The sequence below is a fragment of the Agelaius phoeniceus genome, chromosome 6, assembly GCF_051311805.1.
Source record: "Agelaius phoeniceus isolate bAgePho1 chromosome 6, bAgePho1.hap1, whole genome shotgun sequence".
Classification (NCBI taxonomy): domain Eukaryota; kingdom Metazoa; phylum Chordata; class Aves; order Passeriformes; family Icteridae; genus Agelaius; species Agelaius phoeniceus.
Window position 1 is genome coordinate 13,596,840 of NC_135270.1, and position 26,622 is coordinate 13,623,461.

Below are 26,622 nucleotides of genomic sequence, written 5' to 3' on the forward strand. Positions count from 1 at the left end.
GAAGGGTGCAGGACAGTGTCTGTGCTGTCTGTATTTACCTGTACATCTGTCCCCTCTTGCTAGTTTTTGGACATGTTGCATCATTTAAAGAAACTGATGAAGGGGTAGATATTTGACTGATGATCCAATTCCTTTAAGTTTTGGGGTTACAGGTATTAATGATTTCAGGGCAAGCTCCTGTCTGTGCTCTACAAGATAGAGATTACTGTGGGAGAAAGACCTCACAAACATTGTGAATGCATGGCAGTCTTAATTTCATTTCAGTATTTTGTTGTATTGTTTTTGACTGTCCCCTTTTGCTCTTTTTCCATGCAGTATGTCATTACATGAATTTTGAGACATCAGTCTTGAATTTTCAATTCTTGATTTTCTCCCTTGAAATGAAACCTTTCCAAGAGATTTGCTAAAACTACAAGGAACAGAGTTCCTTTCAGTAAATCTTTAACTACATTGCAGGTGTCAGGTAATCAAGCAGGAGTTTCCCTGTTGCCTTGTTATCCACCAAAGAGGTGAAATTCTTTATGGTTCTGTCTTCCTCCAGCTGCTCCCTATCTAATCTAAAAGTGTCTTGTTGAACCAAGTAGCTTGGTTGAGTAAAAATGTGACTGTTATGTACCTCTTAGTAGATGTTTACAATTTTGGAGCTAAAATTTGCCATATTGATTTTGATCTTATGAATTTATAATGTTTTATTTAACTGAATATGATGGATAATTTTTTATTTTTGCACAAGTGTGAACATTTTGCTATGTTTTATGATTAATTTAACATGTTTTGCAGATGGGAGAGAGAAAGTAAGAGAGATGGCTGATTTAGGCATCCTCTCAGTTTGTCTACATTTGAAACTAAAATACTTTATACTTTTATTAGGGGAAGTAATGTTGGGATAGGGCTTGTAACAGAGCTATAGTTGTATTCTTCATTTTAGACTATCTCCTTTTGTAGTGATGGTGGCCAAGCAGTGGTTCTGTAGCAATAGTTTGACAAACAAGTATCCTTCCTATGTCAGGAAACAAAACAGGAAACTACCAAACAAGGCCTATTTACATGTTTAATCACATTTCTGTTTTGGTTTTTATATTATGCATATGGATCAGTCTGTGTTCTTTTTAATAAACCTGGAGACAGTCTCATAATACACAGCCCCTCCAGATAGTCTGACAAAAGACAAAGTGTAGACTAATCATTTTAGCTCTAACATAGCCTGACTTCTTCCTGATGGAGGCCCCAGAGACTGAAACATGTGTAGACCTTAATTTTCCTATATTTTTACAATTAGTGAAACTTGCTGTGAACAAAAGAGCATTGAAAAATTAATTTGAAATGACACAACTGTCAAAACTTACTCAGATGTGCTCAGCTTGAATCTTGCTTTCTACCTGCCAAAAAATAACCCTGGCTGCATTTCAGTTTGTGTCTGGGGAGGATTTCTTTATTAAATTTTAAATTATTAATTCTTTTTAAAAACAAAATATACAAAACTCAGATGGTGATATTTGGAAGAAGACAATAGAAATAATGTTCTAATTTGCTTGCATAAGTAGGGTAAAATAATGTCACTTGTGTAAATCATTATTGACTCATTTTTCATGAATAAGTACCCTGTGCTTTTTGAATGAAAAGTAGCATTATGTGAGTCTTGGGGCTTAAGCAATTATTTAAGATATTTCCTGCAATTTAAATATTGGCATCTGGGTTCATTTTTTTGAAGAAACCTACTAGGAAGGGCAGATCAGGTGGTGCTGGAGCATCCATACAGTGCAGTTGAATGCTGAGAGTTCCTTCAGGCTGTCTCATGCTCTCTCGACCCTGTTCTGAGCCCCAAGATTCAGAAATTCTTGCATAATTGGGCAGTGTTTTGTGATTTATTAATTGCTCTATTGGGTATATGGTTGCACGTGAGCCAGGTTGGCCACTTTCCCAGCTTGCATCACTGGCAGCTGTTTTGCTTGAGGCAGATGGCTTGGGAGAGGAGCACCCATAAATTAGGGCATTGCTACTTTTTCAAACTATTCTGTGAGAGCAGACCTGATGAGATGATGTTTCAAAGTGGGTTTTGCACACCCTGCTAAATTTCTTTGGAAGTGTCTAAATAGCACGTTTTACGGTCATCTCTATTTTTTAGAAAGAATTGTAGGACAATGCAGACACTGCAATATAAGCAGCATGAAAATGTTAAATTATATTAAAAGACCATTGGTGACGCTGTCTATGTGAAAGAAGGTGGTGGAAAAAAAAAAGTTATATGAGAAAGAGGAGATAGCCTTTATATAATGAGAGTAAGAGCACGCAGCAAGGGCTGTAGCAAGAAAAGAAATGGAATAGCACACAATAGGAAAACTTCAATGGTCTACTCAAGTTTTTGTAACATTTTTCTTCTGGAGTTCATGCTCACAGGACGAATTTTTATAGCCAGAATCCTAGAAAACTCCTTCTAAAGAGTAGTATGAGACTTGTGCTGCTTCCTTCTAGTTAAGAATTCTGTTATCGTGCTTCTTCATCCATAGTTAAATTCCATAGGTGTACGCATACTACCGCTTTGGAGATAGGGGAAGAATTTTTCCAATCAGGACCCATGGGCAGTCAGACAAACCTTGCCTTTCTATGTGTCTTTTCACTACCATAAACCATGCTAATCCTAAAAATTTAGTCCTAGAATTGCTGTTTCTTAAAACTACACACCAAATTTAAGTCTGAGCAACTTACTACTTTTGCTGTTTGATTAGTCTTTTGTTCCCATACTGTAACATCTGTTTAACAAATTGCTTTTGGTCTTTTCTAGTTTGTGCCTCAAAGATTCTCATTTGCACTTAACTGTGCCTTAGAACCACATTTATTATGGAGGCTGCTTCAGAGTTGGATTTCTCTGTGTACACCTTTGCAATTAGGCTTGTGTTTGAGAAATGTGATATTTGATCTGGACTCATCCCCAGGAATGAAAGGATTTTTTTGGGAGACACCAATAATTTCCTCCAGTGAAGTCCTAAACTTTCATGCTCTGGTGGCAAGTTGGGAAGTTTTCTAAATCTACTTCAGGCTCAGTTAGGACCTGCTATAAATGAGAGGGAAATACTTTCTGAGAAAGAATTGGTCTCTAACCAAATTTATCTTGGAGAAAATAGTGCTTGCTTCTTCCTTGAGGAAGCAATTCTCTTAAGTTGAGCTGTGTCAGAGCTTTTGATCTGTAATATTGGTCCAGTCTGCCAGTCCAGCAGTATATGGACTGCTTTTAAATCTGTATTTTCCTGCCTGACTGTGAAGCACTTGGGAACAGTTCTGATTACAAACTGCCCACAGAACCAAAGTCTGTCTGTTTTTATCATGATGTTTTTTATAAATTGCTTTTTAGTTGTTAAAGCATTTAAATAGTTTAGCTTTTGTGGTTATGGCAAGTGTTGATCACTCAGCCCCCCAGTATTTGTGATGGTCTTGAAATGCAAGATTTGTTTATTTTACTCCTGAGAGGAAAAGCTGAAGTGTAACAGTGATCTTCCTGCTGTGCTGAACTTGTCATAGGACTCCTCCTTGGACCTGCAAATGATACTGTAGGAGGTTGGAATCTGAAGAGAGATATAAACTCTCTCGTGCTGTAATTGTTCAACACAGATTTAGTTTTTAAAATAACATTAATTTTTGGAGGATGAGTTTTCTGTGCTCTCATGTAATCTGGAGAAGTGAGATGATTTAGTGCAATAATGCTGCATATGACATAATCTAGAGTAAATATTTAAAGCATTCATTCACACATTCTCTCTTTCAACTAAAATTAACTTCTGTGATAAGACCCAGACATTACCATTAAAAATAGGTTCTAGAGCAAACCAGTTGGTACTTAACGGATGGGTGCAGAAATTACTATGTTCTGCTCTGTTTTATGTAATTAAAGAATAAAATGAGTCCCTCTGGGCTTAATATTTCATAACTGTTTGTGTATCCTGCTTTGTCATCTGCTGTTAAAGCTGCTGTGGCTGCCTTTCCTCAGTGTTAAAAGATACTTTCAGCAATCAGTGGCATAATTGAAGCACAAGGGAGCAGAGGCAACTGCCAGCACAGAGCTCCAAAGGAAGAAGGGCGTCCTCCCTGTCCAATTTAACCTGGAATTAGTAATGGGTCTTTAATGAGCATTTCTGACTGATAACTGTGTAACAGAGAAGAGGAGACAGGGCAGACCTTGTTGAAATCTGCAGCTTCCTCACGAGGGCAAGCACAGGAGCAGGCACTGATCTCTCCTCTGGGGTGACCGGTGACAGGACCCCAGGGAATGGCCTGAAACTCTGCCAGGGGACATTTAGGCTGGATACCTGGAAAAGGTTTGGATTTCACCCAGAGAGTGCTTGGGCACTGGAGCAGCTCCCCAGGGCAGTGCTCACAGCCTGGCAGAGCTCAAGAAGCACTCAGACAATGCTCTCAGGCACAGGGTGTGACTCTGGGCTGTCCTGTGCAGGGCCAGGAGCTGGACCTGGATGATCCTGGTGGGTCCCTTCCAATTTAGGGTGTTCTGTGATTCCATGGTAACTGTCTTCTCTGACCAAGAAAGAACCACTGCCCATGTGGGCCTGGGAAGATTGAAATCCTGATGGTCTGATGGAGAGAAGGGGTTGAAATAAGGGCAAACTCTAATGGAGTTTTATTGTAAAACTGTGAAAACAGGAACAAAAAAAAAGGCAGCAAATGCAGTGGGTAATTTTCAGGTGAATTGTGTTTGGGGTTTTTTGTTTGTTTGTTTTTTATGAAATCTGTCTTCCTCAAAATTTGAGAGCATTTTGGTTGTTTGTTTTGTTTTGTTTTTCCCATCAACTTCCTCCTGAATGATATTTGGGTCAAAATCCATGGCAATTATGTGATGTCTTGATGATCTAATTGCCCTTATTGGCCAGCTGACTGTCCTTGGCAGAAACAAATACAAAAAGTTAGGCAGCACAAAAAGGCAGATTGAAAAGAAAGGATTAAAAAAAAAAAAGTAAAGGAAAAAAGGTAGCATAGAATAAATAATTCTGTGTTTCCATATATTTCAGACAAGATTTTTTTCCATCTGTTTTTACTTTTCTGAGTTTATGGCTGCCTAATTTTAAGCTTTTGTCTGCAAAATATCTTTAGTTAATGGTGTCTATGGTGTATAAAATTATATGTCAGTGATTTTTTTGAGATTTTTCTTTCCAATTTCATTAGCATAAATAGAACTTTTTCTATATAGTTTGTTTATTTTTCTCTTCTTTCTTATGGATCATGTGATCATCAGCCACTACCATCAAATTAAAAAATAAGCACTTGTGTAGATAGAGCAGATCTTTGCATGAAAAGCTGAGAAGTCCATCAAATACTTTAAAAATATTAAATAATCCTTCTGAAAGAAAATAAAAAGCAAATTAAGGAATAGTAATTTAGGATCTCACAATACTATTTTCCTTATTTCTCTTTTGTCCCCCTTTTCTCCTTTTGCTGCTGCTCATCTAATTTATTTCCAATCAGATAATTTTATTATCTAATAATAAAATTATTAGACAATAAAGAATGGGGAGAGAACTAAACTTTTTCTCATTTAGAAATGTAATTATAATGAACACATTCAAATTTCAATTGCTGCTTCTGAAGTTCTCTAGCTAGTTTTAAGGAAAGTGATAATCTCCTCAAGAATTCTTACACATCTTTTCTGAATTTAAGCCCTTTTAAGCTGCTCAGTGATGACGTTCAGAGATGTGTACCCTGTGCCTTTTACAGCAGTTGTAGTTACACTTGTGACAGTGCCTGTCATCTTCGCTTTAGACTTGCAATTTCCTCTGATCTCCAAAATTCGATTCTAATTGGATGTGTGATAACAGATTGATCAATGTGTTTGGTTAGCTCAGTGCCATTGTAAGCAAGTTCTCAGCTCTATTCCCTTGCTGTCTGCACTTGGTTCAGTTTTGTGTTTAATATTTGGTGCTGCATTTTGTTACTTGAGATCTCTGCTGCTGCAAGTGCTGCTCTACCCCCTATTTGTCTCTCTTGAACCTTCCTGATTATTTTTAGTTGCCTGCCAGATGTTCACATTTTCAAAGTGTAATGAAAAATAAAAGAGATGAGATGCATTGCATGAAAAAACAAAAGTTCTGTAGCTTACTTTTTCCATTCATTTTCTGACCATTATGCAAGGTGATGTTTTAATGTTTCTTCATTTGTGTTACTTAGTTTGCTGATGCTCTAGCATGACAGAGCTGATAATACTGTTAGTGCAATGATATGTTTTAGAGTTTTTGTAATGTGATTAAATACTTTATATAGCGTTTTCTGGAGAGTTTGTGTGTATATACATGTGTACATATACAGATGTATGTGCATATGTGTATATAAAAACATAGGAAGCCTGAAAAGGAATGTAATTAGGCTTTCCCAAGCTGTTTGGTCTGTTTTGTATTTAAGTTTTGAAGAAGCCACAAACTTAGTTATTGCTGGAGGAGGGCTAGATCATTAATGTCACTTATTTTTCAAATGGAGCAAATTGATTAAGTAATATCTGAGCCATAATATAAACAAATCAAGTGAATAATATATATTTTATAAAAGTATATTTCTTTTTAACTGAATGACTGGGTCGTGTGGAACTCTCTGGGTGGAGCAGGAGACTGCTGCTGCCCTTGGAAGCATATTGAGTGGGGAGAAGGGAAGGATATTCCAAACTACAAGAGTGGAGGAAGAATGCTGCCTATTTAGTTAAGAGAATTCTGAGGGGGATCACATCACTGCATACAAATATCTCCAAGGTGGATGTCCAGAGGATGGTGCCAGACTCTTTTCAGTGGTGCCCAGGGACAGGATGAGGAGCAATGGCCACAAACTGAAACACAAGAAGTTGCACCTCAAAATGAAGAACTTTCCAGTGAGGGGAGAGAGCACTGGAACAGCTGTTCCAGGGAGTTCCTGGAGTCTCCCTCTCTGGAGACATTCAAACCCACCTGAATGTGTTCCTGTGTCACTGCTCCTGTGACCCTGCCTTGGTGAGGGGTTGGACTGGACCATCTCCAGAGGTCCCTTCCAGCCTGAATAATTCTGTGAGGTTTACAGAAGGGTATAAAGAGCAGTATAGTTTTATACAACTAGGAAGATTTCGAAGATGGGCCCATTTTTATAATTAAGTTCTTTACATTAATTGGAGAGAATATCAAACTCAGCTCAGGCTTTTTATCTTTAGCAATAGTCAGTAGTGGCATTTCTTTCAGAAGTGGCTCTTTCCCTTCTGGGGTTCTCTGCCATGTTTTGTCATCCTTAGCCAGAGGATGCATCTGGGCTGTGGCGAATAACCATGGATTGATGAGTCTGTGTGAAGTCTTTTAACGTCTTTGGTTACATTTTTTTCCTGTAAAAACCAGCAGCAATTACTGCAATAATTTATTTATGTAATGTGTGAGAAATACCTCCTTAGGCTTGTTTTAAGCCTGCTGCCAGATGGTCTAATTGCATGGCCCCCATTCTAGAGCCTGTGAACAGCACAGACCAACCATTCCATGGCACTGGTGACTACAGAGCATTGTAATAATCCCTGTTTTCCTCACGCTTGAGGGATCCCAGTCTCACAGCCTGTGCAGCTCCTCACAGTAGAAACTGCTCCATCCCTTTGATTTCTCTCATTAGCCTGCCCTTTTTTTATTTCTTCATTACTTCTGTCTCTCTGCAGCTCAGACTGTGGGTGTTGCTCAGATCTATGCAGTGACGTTGTTTTGTCTGTGTTGTTTAATGTTCCTTTTCTAATATTTCATTTAGCATCTTTGAGAATTGGGCTGAAGCAACTGGCTCCAAAATGTCTTTTCTGGTTGTTATTGCTGTAATACAAGCCCAGCTTTCTATATAAATATTTTAAAACTAATTCTTTTCTCAGCATTTACTCGTTAGTGCAGAATTTTAGCAATGTTTTATTCCTATTTATTTACTCTATTAAGGCCTGTTGCTGTTTTTTCTCAATCAACTCTATTTCTGAATATGCTCAGGAATTTTGTGTTGTCAATGCATGTTGACACTTTAGACATCTATTGCACTTTAAATTCATTTTGAGTGGGCTGATTAGGAGAGATCTCAGCTTGAATCTTTGAGGAAGTAGCTATTGTGTTTTGGTTTTTTTTTAATTTATTTTTTGTGAACATTCTACTCTCATTCTTTGTGTTAACAAATCACTCATCCTGAGGAGAGCCATTCCTTTCTTCCCATGTAAATGTAATTTCTTCAGGATCATTAAGGGCTGACCATATCAGAATTGTTCATTGTGTTTTGCTTGTGTTTGGTTTTTGGATCAAAGCACACTGACTGGCTGGTCCACTTCTATTGGTGTGTGCAGTCTGTTTCAAAAAGTCCAGTAGATTTGTTTGGCAAGGTATTAGTGAAGAAAATCCTACTGATTTTTGTCAATATTGCATTTACATGGTAGCTGTAAATTAATTTTGTAGGGTTCTGTCCCTATCTCATCCCTCCCCAATTTCTATCAAATTTTTCTGATGTTTTCCTTACATTTTTATGCATCCTTTTAAAAGCTGATGGTGTAGCTGTCATTTTCTGGTCCTATAGTACAAGACATAGTTTGTGATTGATTTTAACACAATGTACAGATTTTATTCCTTTGAAGGTTCCTACAATAAAATCTTACCTTACATGAATGACTAAATACCTGAATATTTGTTTTGTCCAGACATTCTCCTACTTTAATTTGTATGTGCTTTGCAAGAGTATTTGATTAATATACATATTTTGGACATCATAAGTTAACTCATGTTAAAAACACTCAAATAGAGAAAAAATTCTAATTGCTTCATATCAGTTTAAATTTAATAATGAAATGCTGTAGATGATATTTCTTATATGTATTAATTTGAGAGCAAAATTATAATTCCTGAATTGGAAAAAACATTTGTTTATAAATCATGAGGTGCATAGCTTTCGGTTAAAAACCCCCAAGCTATATAAATATTTGCCTTTTTAATAAACATTATGAGGTTTTGGGGACTTTTTTTTTATGGAATGGCAAATTAAAATGGTCTGATAAGTTTTGTCAAAGCTTTCCTGCTTTTCTCACTGGGACAGTATTTTTCTAGTCAGATATTGCTGGGAGTCTTGGCATACCATTGTTTTTCTATGGTTAAAATTCTTGGTATTTTCCCCTTTTCTGCTTTACAGAAAATAAATCAAAACATATGCAAGTTCTATGAGATGCTGGTTTAGAGATGAATTTGTTGATAAGAACATAGAATTAGTCACAGATGAGTGTAAGCTTCTTTCTTTTAGGTTCATCTTATTAGTAACTATTTTGAAAACACAGTCTGAAAGAGATTTCATAGCAAACACATTAAACACTGTTAAAAAAAGGCTGAGAAACAAAAAAAAATTAGTGTTGTTCCCCAAGGAAAAGTTGCTTTGCATGCATTTATAAAATTTGATGGATTTATTGGGCATGCTACACTGCAACTTTATTGTAAGTAATACTTGTCCCAAATGGCAAATTACATTCTCACTGCCAATGTTGTTCTCTGTAGATGTTTATGTAACTTTCACTATTGTGATGATTTTGCTAAAATTGTCTTGCAGTTTAAAAGAAGATTCCAATGCTTTTCTGCTTCTATAGGAAAAACTGGCAAGCTGTCCTTACTATCTTACAGTCACTGGAAGACACTTGACCCATCCTGACCTCTTGCTTTCATATTAGTTTCTCCATCTGAGACTTGCTACCAAAATGAAAGGAAACAAAAAAGATTTTGTTGAGTCTGGGCATTTATAAGATGTTTATTCTTTTGGAGGGGAGTGGGAGGTTTGGGTAATGATTTTACTCATCAAAATCCTAAGTAAGATACATTATAGAAACAAAAGTTTGATTTTTTAAAAAAATATTTTCTTTTAGTTCAGGGGAGGTTGGATTAGGATTTCACTGATCAAAATTGTGGGAAAACATAGAAACAAAACTAGGGAACAAGTCAGCATAATTTTTTTTCCCTGTTTTTTTTTTGTGCTGGGCTTTGACTCGATGGTACTTAGAAACCTTTGCAATAAGAATGCTGTAGGTAACTGTAACTTGTGCCCTACAAATAGGGTAGCAAAGTAGCTTAGAGATTAATCAAAACAATGGAATGGAAATAGGCTTTTGGATGCAATTTTCCACTACCTTTGTGTTTAGTGGATTGCACAGTTGTGTGTTTAAGTGTGTGAGAGTCCTGTGATAGTTGGAACAGCAGAATGGAACATAATATGTGAAACGCCAGTGAAAAAAAGAACATCTGCTTTAGGAAATGATGATTGTGGAAGGCACCTCTAGTTACCACATTAGCAGAATGTGAAATTCAGTTTACACCTAGATAAAGGAGATCACTTTAAGAAGGATGTGCTACTAAACCTTATTAAACCCCCAGTATTTCACAATGACTTCTGGAGTTTGAGGCTGGTTGGGAATCTCTTTCCCTCTTTTAGCTGAAATCTGAGCCTTCAGTATTTTCACAGAGAACTCTTTCACCATATTAGTAAATGGTAACCACTACCAGAGCAGCCTGACTGCATATTTTCTTTGATGAATTGATCATGAGGCCAGGTGCAATGATGTTTGTGACCCTCCCATACTGCTGGTGGTAATTCTTCTGTTCACTTTGCACATGCAAGACTTGCATTTTGGGCACAAAGTGGATCTTCCCAAGTCATTTTGTTTAAGTTAGTCATCACCTAATGCTAGAACAAGTGGGAAGGCATCATTGTTGGGGTTTTTTTTTCATTTAGAACACCATCACAGTGTTACTATGTGGGGAAAAGGAATCTGCTTTCTTTCAAATCTGCTGTCATTTGATTCTTTTCTCAGCTGCTTACGAAGCTGCCAACTAAAGTACTACTTACCATGAATACATTAGAGAAAAGTAAATTGGCACTTTCTGTAGAATGCAGCAATTTGCATTCCCCTCTCTTACTGAGAGCAATCTGTATTACATTCTTCAGAGTTTCAATATTTTTCTCCCCCTAAGAGATATCATCTTGTATTTCCTGGCACTTCAACCAGAAACTTGTCCATTAAGATAAATTTTCTTAATACTGATTTAACTTTCACTAATGTATTTGCTCTTGTAATCAGCCTCATAATTACATTCTCATCTGGCTTGAAATTATTGCTTTTAAGTCTTTAGCTTCGGCAACTGAGGATGGAGTCAGTTCAGCCCCCATGTATAACTTCCAACCAAAGCACTGCAGCAATATTTGCTTTCCTTTATGACATAATATCTTCTTTGGCATCTTGACCAGCTTCTTTCAGCTTACTTCTCTAACTCCAGTCCCTGTAATATTTCTTTTTGGGTCATCCTCAAGTCATGGAAAGAAAACAACACTCATTTGTGTAAAGCCTGTACCCTGTGGAAATTTTGCCAAAAACCCTCCCCTAAGATGGTAATTAACAGAATCAAGTGAAAAGTGTGGTGTTCAGTGATTTAGAGGTTTGTTCTGCTGACAGTGTTGTGTCTCTGAAGTAGCCTGAGGGATATGAAAATGCATCCTCATAGTCTGAAAAAATTTGTCTTGTGCCTGAAGTCAGCTGGAGAACAACTTGGAGCTTTTGCAAAAACAAATTGTTCAGTGGGTGAGCTGCATGCAAGTGCTGCTGGTTGTTTGCTTCCTCACCGTGCAACGGATCCACAATGAAAGGGAACTTTGCAAAATCTGCATTTAACTTCTGAAATTCCTTTGTGTGTGATGTTGGAACATTATGTTAGGTCTGAGAAAGACAAAGATGAAAAATCCACTGACTTCTGTAATATTCATGAAATATATGTTCTAACATATGGCTTCTTGGGCTTTGTTGCTGTTTACTTAAGAATATCCTTATCTTGAGGTGGCTGCCATTGCTAATGACAAGATACTGAACTAGATGATCATTTAGTCTAATTCATTTGATGCTAACCATTCTCAGGTTTGTGGTAATTTTTCACTAAATGAGTTATACAATTTAATTTTATGTCTCTTGTTTTAGAGAGGGAGTTGAGAGAGAGAGGAAAATATAAGTAGTTTTATACATATGTGTGAGATTTTAAAGAGAAAATTTGTGAGAAAACTCTGGGTGAAAAATTCGGTATCCCCCCTTTTCAGCTCAATTCTGAAAAACCTTCTTGTGTTCATATGGAATAGTTTCTCTTTGCTGATAAGAAAAAAATCCAAGATGTATTTCAGGATAATAGGTGGAAAAACACCAATTGATTGAAAAATGAAAGTCATAAGATGGAGAAATTGGTTCATTTCTTAGTGTTTCTAGTTAGTGCGTTAAGAATACATCAGTGTGCAGTGAAATATTCCAGCATAAGATTTTTGCACATCCTTCTATTGAAGGGAGATAAAATGTGATGTTGTTCCCTCTGTCTGTTCCAACATGATGCATTAACAGTGTGTCAACACAGCAGTAAAGGCTTTTACTATGTATAATTGTGAAATAATGCCAATAGGTAAATGGGAAAAGGATGTTTGGGGAGCAATTCCTAGATCTTGCTTTCTGCAAAATAAACACCACTTTAGAAAAAAAAGGGCTTTGGGGTTTTGGATGACAGTAAAAGTGGTGCAGAATGCCAGAACACCAAAGCAACTGCACCGGAGCAGAGCAGTAATCCACCTAACACTATTGCTTTCCTTTGATGGTGATTAGAACCACATGCTCCAAAGGAAAATGCTTATAATGGGCAATTAAAGGATCTGCACATAGCAGGCTTTTTTCCCCCCCCTCTGCCCTCCCTCCCCCAGTTGTCATAAATTACTGGTTGGCCTTTACTCTGACGTGCAAGTCTGACAAAACCTAGAAGGAACAGGAAATGATCTAAGTGTGGTTTTAGACAGTTTTTTTTTCATTACCTACATAATAAGAAAAAAAGCCCCTCAATTTTCTACCTTTTAGAACCTTTTTGAAACATTAAAAGATCTTAAAAAAATATATCTAAAAAAGAAGATCAGATCAAATAAAACAGGCAATACGAACTGAGAACTTTCTACAGCAAAGTAGACGCTGTCCTGCTGATACTCCTAGGTACAAAAGCAGAAGTAGCATGTCTTTTTAAAAACAACCAAATGAAACAAACATGTAAAAAAAGAAACAAAACCCCAGCCAAACAACAAAAAAAATCTGCTTGCAGGGAGTAGTATTAGCTGTAAGAATGAGCTTGCTGAAGGCTTCTTTGAAACTTTAGCATACACTGGAGCATTTTTGCTCTGTTTTTGTATCTGTACTGAGGGCAAAGTCACTGAAAATAGTGACTAAGCTTGTGAAAACTCTGAAGTGACTTATTAAAGCTTACTTAGGGGCAGCTCTTGTCAAAGATTTGTGTTTGCAGGGGAGATCAGGATACTTGGAGTCTGCTGGAAACATTGTGCTGGCGAGACACCTGCGTGATCCAGTGCTGTTCTTACGTGTCCAGCCAAATATATTGCAGGTACTACTTAGTGTACAGAAGAGTGTTAATTAAAGCAATTAAGAAGAAGTGAATCCCTTTTCATTGAAGGAAGATTTTAGGGCTCTTAAAAAAGCAAAAGTAATGTCTTTCATAAAAGAGTGCAGCAGAGTCAACAACTGAGTCGTTGGACAGGGGATGTGACTGTTTCCGTCAGGATATGTGTCCAAACCTCAGAACCATGAAAGCACACACAGCTTCTGTTCAAAGATTGTGGCTATCTGCAGACTTCACAACCCATTGGCCATTTTACACCCTTGGATAAATAAATTGTGTATAGAGTCAGGAAGTGATAAGTATTAGGGTTCCAAAAATACCGTAGTTTTTTTCCCCCTCTTCCGTTTATTTTCATGGGAAGGTTTAGGGAGTGGAGAAATACCATGATGATTCTAAATGCTCAGGGTATGGTACTGAGGGCTGCATTTTGTCTTGATCACAGCAGTCTACACAAGTGGCTGCTGTTTTGGCCTGCAAGATTTCACAACAGAACGTTGTCTTTGTTATCTAAATAATGCTGCCTCTACTTTGAGACTCATTCTTTGGTTGCATCACCTTTAGTTCATACTGTATAAAATTTAACTACTTATTAACATACTTTTTTTCAACATCTACCTTTTCTACAGAGAGGGAAAAGACCTCTAATAATAAATAAGGCCCCTAAGGCTTCAAGATTGTAAAATGCTCTGGGTTTTTTTTTTTTTTTTTTTTTTTGCGTTATTAAATTACATGGATAAGAAACGGTAATTAATTGTAAGCTGCTACAAAAGACTAATCTGGAAATAAAAGCGATGGATCAATCTTGTTTGAAAGGCAGTCATGAAAAGAAATGGGTATGTAACACAACCTTTTTCATATTTTACAATAAATTTATTTCTTAACTACTTGTAGAATTTGGCTTCTGAATGAGGTGATTTTTCGCAGAGTTGATTTCTGAATCAAGTTGCTGTGGTGTTGGTTTCATTGTTTAGTTAATTCTATGCTTGGTTGCTATGGAAATACTTATTTACGGAGCTAATGCCTAATGGTGTCAAACAGATGCTACTGGCAACTAGGAATCCTTTATATTTGATCAATGAAAGACTCAGTCAGAAGTAGAAACTCAATTTTGTGCTTGTTTTTCTCCGTTAAAATTTTGGAGCATGGAATGGAACGGATGTTCTCAAATAGGACAAGTTTTCTTGTTGTTGTAAGCATTAAAGCACACATTGAATCTCCTAAAAAGAATCATCAGGGAAACAAAATCCTATTTTAGCTTTAGGGAATCATATAGCAATGATAACAAATTTTAACATTGTGTGTGGCCTTAGACAGTGTGCATGTTTCAGCTTGGGAAAAGGAGAATAGTGTTGCTTTTATTCAGCTTCTTAAAATGATTTTTGATTTCTAAAGCTAATTTTTTTTGGTAGCTGTGTATTTTAAATCTTTGGATAAGCATTAATATTGTTCTTACTATAACTTGTCACAAACAAATAATTCTAGGGTAACTAAGCTGATATGTTTTTGTATTTTATAAGTTAAATTATTAAGAAAACATCATTGCAAAGTTGTCTAGTCAAATACATTTTAAGATTAAATTTTTTTAAAGAGGTTTAAAATGCTTAGTGTACTTCTATAGTAATTTCAGTTGCTTATAGCTTGACAAAAATAAAATCCATACTCTTTTACCATGCTTAAGCCTTTGAAACTTGAAAATGCTCCTCAAGCAGATCTTTAGACAAATGGAGTTGTTATTTGTATAAAGAAGATCTTAAAAGCCCTCACCCTCCATGGCATCAACTCTTCTGAAAGGCACATCTATTCCTGGCCCTGGAACCACTGGGTGCACTGCCACAGGAAAGATAACCTTTCCTATGGAACAGGAATTAAAAACCAAACAAACCCCCTGAAGCCCTGCTGGTTTGCCTTGATTGTCTTCTCCCATTTCTCATCTGTTTTTAGTTTGCTTAGACTATAAACTTCTCAGAGGAGCACTTACTGCCTTTTATTTTGTGAAAAGCAGCGTTGCCTTGCTGCTGCTGTTGGAGCTCGAAGCTGGCTTAGGGAAGGCCTCTGTTACCATTACCTTGGTTTTTTTTAACATGCTTCTGATGTTGCTAATGATGTGTGCTTTGCCAAAGTGCTGTCCTTAAGCTTTGGTGATGGTTAGGTTGATATCCTTGTGTTCAACTAGCATAGTATCTCTTCTGAAGTACATGGAAATATTGTTTCTATGGTTTGAGAAAACATAGGCCTGATGCTTACTGTCATTTTTTTTTTACTGCATATATCCACTAAGTGACAGGTATTTAAAATCTCCCAGGATCTGACTGAACACCCATGGTACAGAATACAGTGTTCATTGTTCAAAACAGCAACTTTGGAGAGAATTTGTTGAGATTTAACAACTTTTTTTTAACCTTTAAAAACTTATTTTCAGAGATGCAAATTCATTCTCTTGAGGCTCTTAGGCTGTTTTGAGTGACAAGTTTCAGTTTGACCTATGCTGGCTGATGATGGCCAAATAGGGAAAAGTCACTTGTACTTAAAGGGGTTCTCTAAGCTGGCTTGTCTTCTTTTAACCACATTGAAATTTATTTCACAGACTGAGTAGATTCAATTATTATAGTTAAAAGTAATACAGACCCTGACTGTTAGAGAACAAGGTGTGGTGTATGTGTGGGTTTTTGTTTTGGTTATTTTTTTCTATTTGAAGCTATTTTCTGTTGAAGCTGTCCTTCAAACCCCTGAGCAGCTTGTCAGGCAATTACACAAAAGCAGGAAAGAGTGTTCATGGCTCTCTGGATGAACTGGGAAGACCCTGGGGTTGGAATGAGAACTTCTCTTCCAATCTGACTGGTAATGTCCTATACATGTTTCTGGTGGCAATGGCTGTAGATTTGCCACCTTTCAGGAGTTCATTTGCAGTATCAGAGCAGAGCCCACTGAATTTGGGTTTTTCAGAGGTTTTCCGATGCGTGTGATTGCTGTGATGTTGCCACTGACCATGGACGCTCAAAGCCAAAGTGTGTGAGTTACTAAGCAGAGGTCTCAGTTGCAGCTTGGAACTTTTATGACTCAAGTCCATCCTAGATAAGGTGTTTCTTGATGGAGGAGGTGAGGGAAGAACGTTATGTGCAATGGATTACAAAATCTTAGTATTACAGAGTACAGATCTTTTTGCAACAAGTCTCATGGTTGCAAAATCAGAAATTGCTGAGGCTCTGCCTAAGACCTATTTTAAGGTCTCTTGGTCTGTTCACAGTAGGTCAAAATAAAGGGTGTCTTTTCACTCCTGTTGTAAGATGAGTGTGACTCTGGGAGTACTTTGTAGCTTTTGTTGATGCACAGTAATGAAACAAAACAGACTACTAAGCTCTCAAGAAAAAATAATGCCAGAAATACTGCTTGTTTAGTATTCCAGATTTAACTTGCAATGCAAGGAGTTAGGCTACTTAAACGAAGTCTGATAGGTAGTGAGAGACAGAATAGCATTTTCTTAGTGCAAAGGAGAAAATTCTTCTTTAAATGGAGAAATAGAATTTATCAGCTGTTAACCTTTAAAATCGTCACCCTCCTTGTCTTTCAAGCCCTGGCAATTCGGCAGAAGGTGTGTTAAGGAATATCATGCTGCTTTCTGCGGCTTTCTCCAGAAATTGTTTTTGTGGGGGAGGCTTTCTGGATTTTGAGTGCCATCTTGTGGTGCGTTCCAAGCGCCTAAGGAAAGGTAACCCCCCTTTCACTACTGCCAACCCGCGAGGATTTGCTTAGTGCAGAGATGTACCCGGTCGGATCTATTGGAAAAATATTCTTTGTTTATGGAGATCTGCGTTTTTTTTCCAGTCGTGCTTAGCAGCAGAGATTGCTACTTTGTACCTCAACTTCTCATCAGTCTATTTTAATTCCTTTGATGTGTAGCGTGTGGAATGACCCCTGAAAATGTGACAGGCTGTGGTAGCTGCTGGCTGTGTTAATATACTGCCTCGTCTTCTCTCAGGAGATATGGCTTCTTGTTAATGGTGATATATAATGAATTAAAGAAAAATCTGATAGAAAAAGTACATGTAAACTGAAGTTGTATTAATTTCAAAACTGTTTTAGTTTCTTTGCTGTAAAATTGGTATAAGTGAAGAAGCTTTAATCTTCCGGTTTAAATGACAACAGAAAATTTTCAGTGATGAATCCAAGCTGTGAAATTTTTAATTTAAATAAAACTGCATAAAATGATGCCCCACCATTTAAAATATCAAACAATTATTTGCATTGAAAGTAGATTGGAAGATTTTTTGGCCTTGTGTTTACTGGGTGAGCATGGGTCATTAGAACCTATTTATTTACTATAGCAGGGCTTAAACCAAAAGGAAGGCTTTGAACCTTTTTAGTCACAAAGATTGACCCCCAAAATCATAGTTTATGTGAACATGTGTATGAGTGCATGTTGTTTAAAGGATGAATAAAGGAGTTGCAGTAAATTATTTGGTTCAGAAATATTCTGGAGTAAGCCAGACCTTTATTGGTTTGGTATTTTGTTTGTTAGTTAAGGTTTTTTTTATTATTATTGTGAGCTCATTTGTAGCAAACAAATAAAATCAGCCAACATACCACATATTCAAAAGAAAAATAAAATCCTCTGAGAGGAAAACCTCTTTTGTGTCCCCTAATGGAGGCAGCAGGATTACGAGCGAGCTGACGCAACTCTGTGGCCCATTAGTATCAAAGGTTACTAATACAACTAACAAAACCCATGTGGACAGCTGATCTCTGCTGCTGATTGAGGCAAAAGTTAATGAAGCAGATTAATGCAGTCTCTGTGTGCTGGGACAGAATGAAACCAAAAGATTTACTGATGTTCAATACAGTAAGGAAACGTCAGTCTAGAAAGAGACGCTTCACAATGGAGAAAATTTAATAAAACCACTCAAACAAACAAACAAATGAAAAGAAACAACCCCGTCTGGCAAGATGTTGCTAAAACCAAATACATCATGGCAAAATGGGTATGGCCACAGAATGTTGGTCATTATCTTACTGTTTGTCAGTTACAAACAGTTAAAAAAAAGAAAAAGACATGGTAGCTAGATTACTCACATAAAAAATCCCCCAAAGCTCTCAAATACCTAAATTCTTAATTCTTGATTTTGATCTGCTTGCTTTACCCAGTATTACCCAGTATGATTTTCTGATAGAGCACAACTTACTCCCAGTTCAAGCACATGCTTCATGGCAGGTCTCTTCAGTTTTCCTAGCAAGCAGGTGGATGTTATAACTATTAACTTTAAACAGTTTAGTGGCATCTCTGTGAAGACAGCTGAAGAGAAAAAGAGCCTTTAAGTGCCTCCCTTGCCTGGGCACTGCTGACACGTCCCCACCTGTGTACTTTCTGCACCTTCCTCTGGACAAGCACCAGACTGGAACGTTGTGTTTTCTCCATGGAAGTGCTGTGAGTCCCAGAAGAGCAAAAACATACCTAGTTCTCACCTGTAAAAATAAGCAGAAGAGCTTCCAGGATTGCAAAATGTTAATTAGCAAGTGGGGTATTGGCATGTTCTTTGTGCTCTGTAGCAATGTAAAAGAGTGAAAAGCTATGTTTAATTTGTGAATACGCATTTTGCAAATGGATTAATTTATCAAAGAATAATTAGAATCTGTCGAGAAGTCATGAAGACTGAAAGCTTTTGAAACAGAACAGACATCTGAATTTCATTTCTTGTATGTTGTTTTCATTTTTTGTCAGTATAAAAGACAAATTAAGTGAGTGCTGTTGACGTACTTGAAGCTGATAGCATCTTCAGATTGTGTTGCTGACGTTCTTTTGTGGGTTTGGTGGGTTTAGTTAGGTTATTCAGAACATGGGGCTTTGTAGCCATGTTCAAGCAAAGCCTAACAAAACCTCCTGCAAGAAAATCTTTTAAAAATACCAATTTTTAACCTCTTTGGAGAGATTTTTGCCCACTTTAAAAGTACATGATTTAAAGTAATGCTTTCTTCGCTGTATTTACAAAAAAATGCTTCTGTTTGAATGATTCTGAAAGAAAAAATATTTTGGAGGTTTTAGGCTAGAGTTGCTTTTTTATGTTGAAGTGAATAGGAGCAGGAAAGCAGCATCACCATCAAATTTAATGTGTATGTTGAATGATTTATGAGCAATCCAAAAATATTGAAATAAGGGCAGATTATTCTGTCATCACGATATCTCTGTTGCATGCAATTTCTTTAAACTCTTCTTTAGGACTCTTGCTGGGTAGCATTAACTGAGAATATGGCCCAAATTACATATGAAAAAACAAAGGGAGAGACATTTCCCTTTGCATCACATAATCAAAATGTATGCCATTGCTGTTTTACAACATTAACACATCACCTTTTATTAATTACCTTTACCCGTTAATTACCATTTACACATTACCTTTTTATTAATCTTTTCTTTTCTCCTTTTTTTTTTATCTTTACAGATGATACTTTGGGATTGGGATTTGAAGCAATGGTACAAGCCCTATTACCAGGTCAGTATATTATGAATTTAATTGTCTTTTTTTTTTTTTTTTTTGGTGAAATGTGATTGAGTACAGATTTCAAAACTGTTGAGACTGTCAAACTTCAGTTCTTCTGTTGATGCTGTATTTGCCTATTTTTCCCTCTGTCTCCTTAGATTGTAGTAAGCTCTTGTTGTTCCTGTTCAGAGAATTATGCAAAATTAAAATGAATCACTTTTGTTTGGATAAATTTTTTTATAACTTCTTTCAGTAGAATCAGGGTTAATAAAAATTATGAAGTTGTGGAAATTGTACCTCTGTAAGGGGCTCTAACAGTTTGACTGCCAAAATTTGTTGATATTGTGGAAGAGAAGGAATAATAAGTTTAATTCTGAGACAAAGTAATGAAAGTAGAAATTTAAAAATTGCCAACAAATTTCAAATAGAGAAAAGGAAGCTGAAAGCTAATGTTGAATTGTGAATTACTTTTTATTGTGTGACAAAAGCCTGCAGACACCGCTGTCTGAATGTCTATATATATTTTGTTTAAAAGAAATTGTGTTGCATTGATTTTTTAAAAATTTATTTTTGCTAAATTTGCAATGCACGAGATACTTACTTTAAACAAAGAACACCATGAAGTGTTTTGGCATGTTAACGGTTTGCAGCATTTCCATCTATTGCAGAGTGCTGGCAGTGGCAGTGGAGTCGATCTCTCAGTGCTGAACGAGGCTCGGAACCTGCTCACGGAGCTCCTGAGTGACCCATGCCTCCCCCCACACGTGGTCTCCTCCCTTCGAAGCATTAACAGCCTCATTGGTGCTTTCTCAGGAGCATGCAGGCCAAAGGCCAGCCCATTCACTCCCTTTCCTGGTTTCTTCCCCTGTCCTGAAATTGAGGATCCTGCTGAAAAAGATCGGAAGCTGCTCAAGGTCGAACATCTTTTATTTGCGTTCGCGTGTGTGTCACAATTAAAAAAATTAGATGAAAGAAAATTCATCTAGATGGAATGCTCCTTTATGCATAGCAGGTTCTCTAGTGAGTACCTGTGGACAATGTTTAAGGTCAAAAGGGAGCAGCTGTGAAAACACATTGAATGAAGTGGATATAAGCACTAAAATGCAAATTCAAGTGGTTGATGGGTAGACAGTACAAGCACTGGTCTGCACCCTGACCACAACATTCTTCAAAATAACAGCAAATATAAACTGAAGGTGTTATAGTCTCATGATATGGGACAAACAGGGCTGTTCTTGATTCTTCTGCATTCTTTATCCAACCATTACTGTCAGTGTGGTTTTTTCATTGACCTTTTTTCCCCAAGAAATTTGCTCTTGTGGACAGCAAACCAGCCATCACACAGAACCAAATCAGCTATGTAAGAGGAAAAGTATCCCTTCTTTTTCTTCAGCAAATCGCTTTGAGACCAGTGTAAAATCTACTGTCACTTCTCCATTACCCTAGGTTAATAAATGAAAGCAAAAGTGTAGTTACTATATGAAATGGTAAAGAATGTGGTGGGGAAAAAAAAATTATGATATAGAAACACAACTGCAGGGCACCAGAGCTAATATTTCTAGCCCAGTATTGATGGCTTGAGGCTATTTGTTGTGGAGGCTACTCTGGGACATGCCCTGTAGTTGTTTACATTTCCAGGAAGTGGGCAACTTGGCCCAAACTGATCATCTGGTGGGTTTAGTATTTTGGAGCCTGATTCAGCCTGTGAAATGTCTGTTGGGAACCATGTTTTTTGGGGGAAAAACTCAGTGTCTGCAGGTTACTCTGTGGAAGATCCTGCAGAACCACTTCAGTATGAAATTCCTTGTAATGTCACAATGGATACCTGCAGAAATCAGTTGGGCAGTGATTACAGTCATTTGGCATGGCTTTCTTTGTGGATGTCTTTAAAAGCTGCTAAGGATTGGCATTCTTTTTGATTTTTAAAATTTCTTTGTAGCTAGTCAAAACAGTGTGAAATGAGAAATATTCATTGTTGGAGACCAATTATAAAGAGTATGTGAGATTTAAATATTATGGTTTTTTGCAGCTGCTTTCTTTTTTTCCTTCCTAAAAAGTAACTTTTTCCTCAAGTTCTGGAGATTTTCTGTATAGAAATTTGCCTAGTGCTTGCCACAATCATTCAATAATTCTTTGGCTTTGGTATGTTTAAGAATAAGCCCAAATATTGGGCTATGTATGTTACTGCAAGAGAAAGATAGATACCTTTTGCTTTTAAAAAAAGATATATGAGGAAAAATTCCAGGTTAAAACACAGCAAAGAAAATATTTTGAAAGTATTTCTTCAAAATGGATGATTTTGAAAGGTTCCCATTCTCTCTTTTTCCCTGACTTAGAATGTAAAAGGTCTCTCCATATTTTTTTGTTGTGGATTATGTACATCTTTGGAAGCCAGTCAGGGAAGAGACAAAGTAGGGGGTCATCAAGTTGATTAGAGGGTTGAAGCACCTCTCCTCCAAGGAATGTTTGAGAGAACTGTGGTTGTTAGCCTGGAGCAGAGAAAGCTTTTGGGTGACCTAACTGTGGTCTTCCAGTACCTGAAGGGAGTCTGTAGGAAAGGGGGAGAGGGGTTATTTCCACAAGCTGTAGTGACAGGACAGGGAGAATGGCTTCAAACTGAAAGAGGGCAGGGTCAGATGGGGTATTAGGCCAGGTTGGATGGGGCTGTGAGCAGTCTGGTCTGGGAAAGGTGTCCCTGTCCATGGCATGGTGGGTTGGAACTTCAGGATCTTTAAGGTCCCTTCCAACACAGATCGTTCCATGATTCAGTGGTGAGCTGCCTGTCCTCCTCTACAGGAAAGGAATTAAAAACAGGGAAAAGAATGTAAATGGGCTTCTGACCTTGGGCTAGTCATAACTGCTTATCTAATGCTGACCCATCCCTGTGGGTTTCTTGGAAGTGTTAACTGCCCAGTATTCAGGAAAAAAAAAAAATTAAATATGAGACAATAAACATTGCAAGGCTACTCTGCAACGGAAAGTTTCCACTTCCATCAGGACTGTCCCTAGAACTGTCCCCAGATCTCCCAGTGTATGACAGTAGAATGCTTTCCAGATGGGTGAGTTTCTGCTGTTATTAAGTCATGATTTTAACAGATTTCACAGTTAAGGCAAGTAGAAGTTGTGTAGGCAAACCCCAGAGTGTGCACATCTCTTATCTCCTGGCCTTGTTGCCCTTGGGAGGCCCCCACCTGGAGTAAGAGACCATACCTGTGGTAAGGTACCACGTCAGCTGTTTCACTGTAAAAATTAGCAACAAATAGCCCATACAAATCAGAAATAAAATTTTAACATCTGCTTTTACTTCCATGGATTTTAACCACGGTCAAATTACTCGACAGGGATTAAGTAGCAGGAGCAGCCTGCCAACCCCACAGCTGAGACGATCCTCAGGAGTTTCTGGCTTGTCATCCATGGAATCAACATCATCCAGATGGGAAAGGAGTAGCATTAGCAAGAGATCCCATCAGGAGTATAACACACCAAGGTAAGCACTGAGCAGCATTTTAAGGGCAATAATAATGCTGGAACTTGGCAGCAGAAGTACTGGATGTAAAGTCCTGTGAATTAAGGCTCCAAATTCTGCCAGCATAAACTGGAAAAGTTAATGATGTACTATGCTGTGTAACTCAGGTTGATCTTAAGTAGAAATCAGGTTGTTCTGAGGTTAAATAGTCTGCTCTGTCATAGTAAGTAAAACTTGATATAAGCTTGAGTAGGAAATGAAAAAAGAGTCCAGCATACATGATTACAAAACAAACTAGTCTCTAAACTTGTACTGACTGCCTCAGTCTTTTAGTTTAATATATGGATCACTTGCCAACTTTCATATACCCATGCACAGTTAAAAAGGTGAGACAATTTTCTTGTGGTTGGTAGCCACTGTTGTGTGTATTATAATGTTTATTATTCCTCCAGTCATCAAGCATGTTTCAAGGTAAATTAAGGTAGTAATCTCTTCTCTACTGGTTAGTAAATATGGTGCAAATAGAGGTTTTATTTCCAGAATCAGATAACATTCTGAATTAGGATTAAGATGAATAAGTTTTTTCTTTCTTTTTGTATAATGTTGTATATTAGTGAAAATTCACACATTCCATTTTATTTAAATGTATAAATGAGCACATCTTTATTTCTCAAATCTGTAACAATGTGTGTGGTTTTGCTTCTCTTGTTTTGTTGGTATTGTTTGGGTTTTTGTTCGGTTGTTTATTTGAATTTTTTACTTGATTTGGTTTTTTTTTTTTTCTTTAAATGGTTCTGCATAGGTCATAAGGAAAGTATAACATGCATTTTTAGAAAAGAAAATGTGAGTTATGCTGATAACTGGTAATTATTAGTAGTAGATGGGAATTTATATACACATGTCCAAGAATTTACTTATCAGCATTTTATTTAATATTAAAGTGAGCCACTTGAATAATTTGTCCCTTTCAGTGGTTTTCCCCCCTTGAATAAAAGATGATCTTTAAGTTTTTCCGTTGTAAGATTTAACTGTGGTTTGTGTATGAAGTACCATTGAAGATTCTAATACGAGCAGTAGTGGTCATTAAAAGATGATATTTTCATGCTGACCTGGTTGCTGGTGTCCAGATAGATGAACCTCCCCACTGGAAATAACCAGGGACCAGAGAAATTGCTTTAACCTTAGCAACCGTGGGATTTCTATTTGAGACTCAGCCCTCCTGCTGCAGTCTCAGTGGACATTTACAGAGGGTTTCCTCACTTTCCTTACTATTCAAAAGCATCTGTTCTGTTTTATTTGTATGCAGATTTTTGACTTGGTTTCTCATTCAAACACAAACTCAAAATGTAAAGTTCTTCCTCATGTTGAGGTGAAGCTTCTCATGTTTTAGTTTATGGCCATTGCTCCTCCTCCTCTTGCTGGGCAGCACTGAAAAGTGTCTGGCACCTTCCTTTTAGCCCTCCTTTGAGGTATTTATATACATTGATGAGATCCCCTCTCAGCCTTCTCTCAACTAACCAGGCCCAGCTCCTGCAGCCTCTCCTTATACGGGAGATGCTCCAGATCCCTCATCATCTTATGGCTCCACTGCACCCTTTCCTGTAGTTGGAGATACACAGGATCCGTGTTTATTCTTGAACTCGTTTTTCATATTCATGTATTTAAACTAGTGATGGGAGATCAAGTATTATTTCTGTACTGGACTTTTTTTGCCATCGGCTGAAGAAAGATTAAATCTGTTTTGGTAAATACTATTTTCCCCTCCTGAAGAAAAATAGTTTTACATTAACTATTTTCACTTTGAAGTAAACACATACAGTTATTTTTAATTGCATATTACATTTTTGTTCCCTAAAGGAAATATAATTTTAAACCATGGAGTGAAATTTTGTTCCTGGAACAGCAGATGGCAGGATTGAGCAATCGAGTTTAAGGATTTGGCCGGGGAAGCAAAACACGCTTTGATGGCAAAAACAGCTTCACTTTTAAGTTTATAATAAATAAGACATCTGATTGAATATGCAAAATTTATGTGGCTGTGTAAAGTTTTACTTGTATTTCCAAAGTAATCAATCTTCAGATCTGTTAGGAAACAGCCTGCTTCAAACGTTCAAGGAAAGTAGCATGTTAGAAACTAAAACCTATCACACAGTCTATTTACTGCATCATTGTAGGATGTGTTAATTTTATTGTTGCTTTCAATCAGTGCACAGCAGTTTTTATTTCATGTAATTGACATGTATTTTTTAGCTGGTTTTGAATTCGACAGCTTTGTAGTATTCTTAAATGGTGGTGGACCTGTCACAGGGCAGTGTAGCTATTTTAAAAGCATTTTAATTAATAAAAGTGGAAGAGAAATGAAGAAACAATGAAAAAAAAAATCCTCACTGTTTTCTTTTCAGCCAAGGATCTCACTCAAATGGGTCTTTTGGTGCAAACTTGCTGACAATACCAAAGCAAAGATCATCCTCTGTGACCTTGGCTCATCACATGGCTCCCAGACGAGCAGGTAGGATCATGCCACTTGTACAGTAACAGGATGGCACATCACAGGTCTTCTCATGTAAACAAAGCACTAAAATAACTTCAGCATGTCCCTTGATGTTTAAATCCCCTCTTTGTAAACAGCAATGACTTTGTTGGCATCTGGACCCCATGTCATGTTTGTTTTGGAAGGTGCTTCTCCTGGCCTGAGTCCCGTGGGTTCACCAAGCCATGGATCTGTCTCCAGTGGGGCTTTCAGCAACTGGTCACCTGTGGAATTCCCTGACACTGCTGATTTCCTCACAAAACCAAGCATTAATATCCACAAGCCTCCAGGACACACACCTAGCTCTCCAGATTTTCAGCAGCCTGTTAAAACACCTGTAGGTTATTTGTGTAGCAGGTACTGTAAATTCTGTTATAATTTCAGTCACTTCATATGGGTAAAAAGAATGCAATTAAAATAAAAACAAACCAACAAAAAATCAGGCCCTGTGCCCCTACTAGGATAGAAAATGGGCATAAATCTCATAATAATCTGTAACTGTGTTATCCATGGGAGAATAAAGCATGCTTGAATGTATGTTGCTGCTTTGACATGGCCCATCCTTCTCAGCAGCTGTTATTGTAGAGGAGCAATGTTCTGTAGAATTTTAGAAAAGGAGGGTTTCTTACTTGGGAATAGGATTCTGTGTTTCTGAATGCTTTCTTAGTTATGAGCTCTACTTTTTAATAATTCAGGGCTCTAAATCTGGGGGAGGTGATGGTTGATTATTATCTAAGGACAGACCAA

The 26,622-nt window shown here is 37.3% G+C and overlaps 1 protein-coding gene across 6 annotated transcripts in view; it reads left to right on the forward strand.

The window, feature by feature from the left end:
* PDE3B (phosphodiesterase 3B) overlaps positions 1–26,622 on the forward strand; it is an 82,873-nt gene that overhangs the window by 44,458 nt on the left and 11,793 nt on the right. The window contains exons 2-7 of one of the 6 annotated variants that reach the window (XM_054635567.2): positions 13,296–13,394; positions 19,841–19,891; positions 20,530–20,793; positions 23,221–23,366; positions 25,748–25,854; positions 25,974–26,232. In XM_054635567.2, coding sequence (XP_054491542.2) covers positions 13,296–13,394; positions 19,841–19,891; positions 20,530–20,793; positions 23,221–23,366; positions 25,748–25,854; positions 25,974–26,232 — 926 coding nt within the window. The remainder of the gene's footprint in view (positions 1–13,295; positions 13,395–19,840; positions 19,892–20,529; positions 20,794–23,220; positions 23,367–25,747; positions 25,855–25,973; positions 26,233–26,622) is intronic. The other 5 variants (XM_054635568.2, XM_054635569.2, XM_054635570.2 and 2 more) reach the window with 5 other exon arrangements.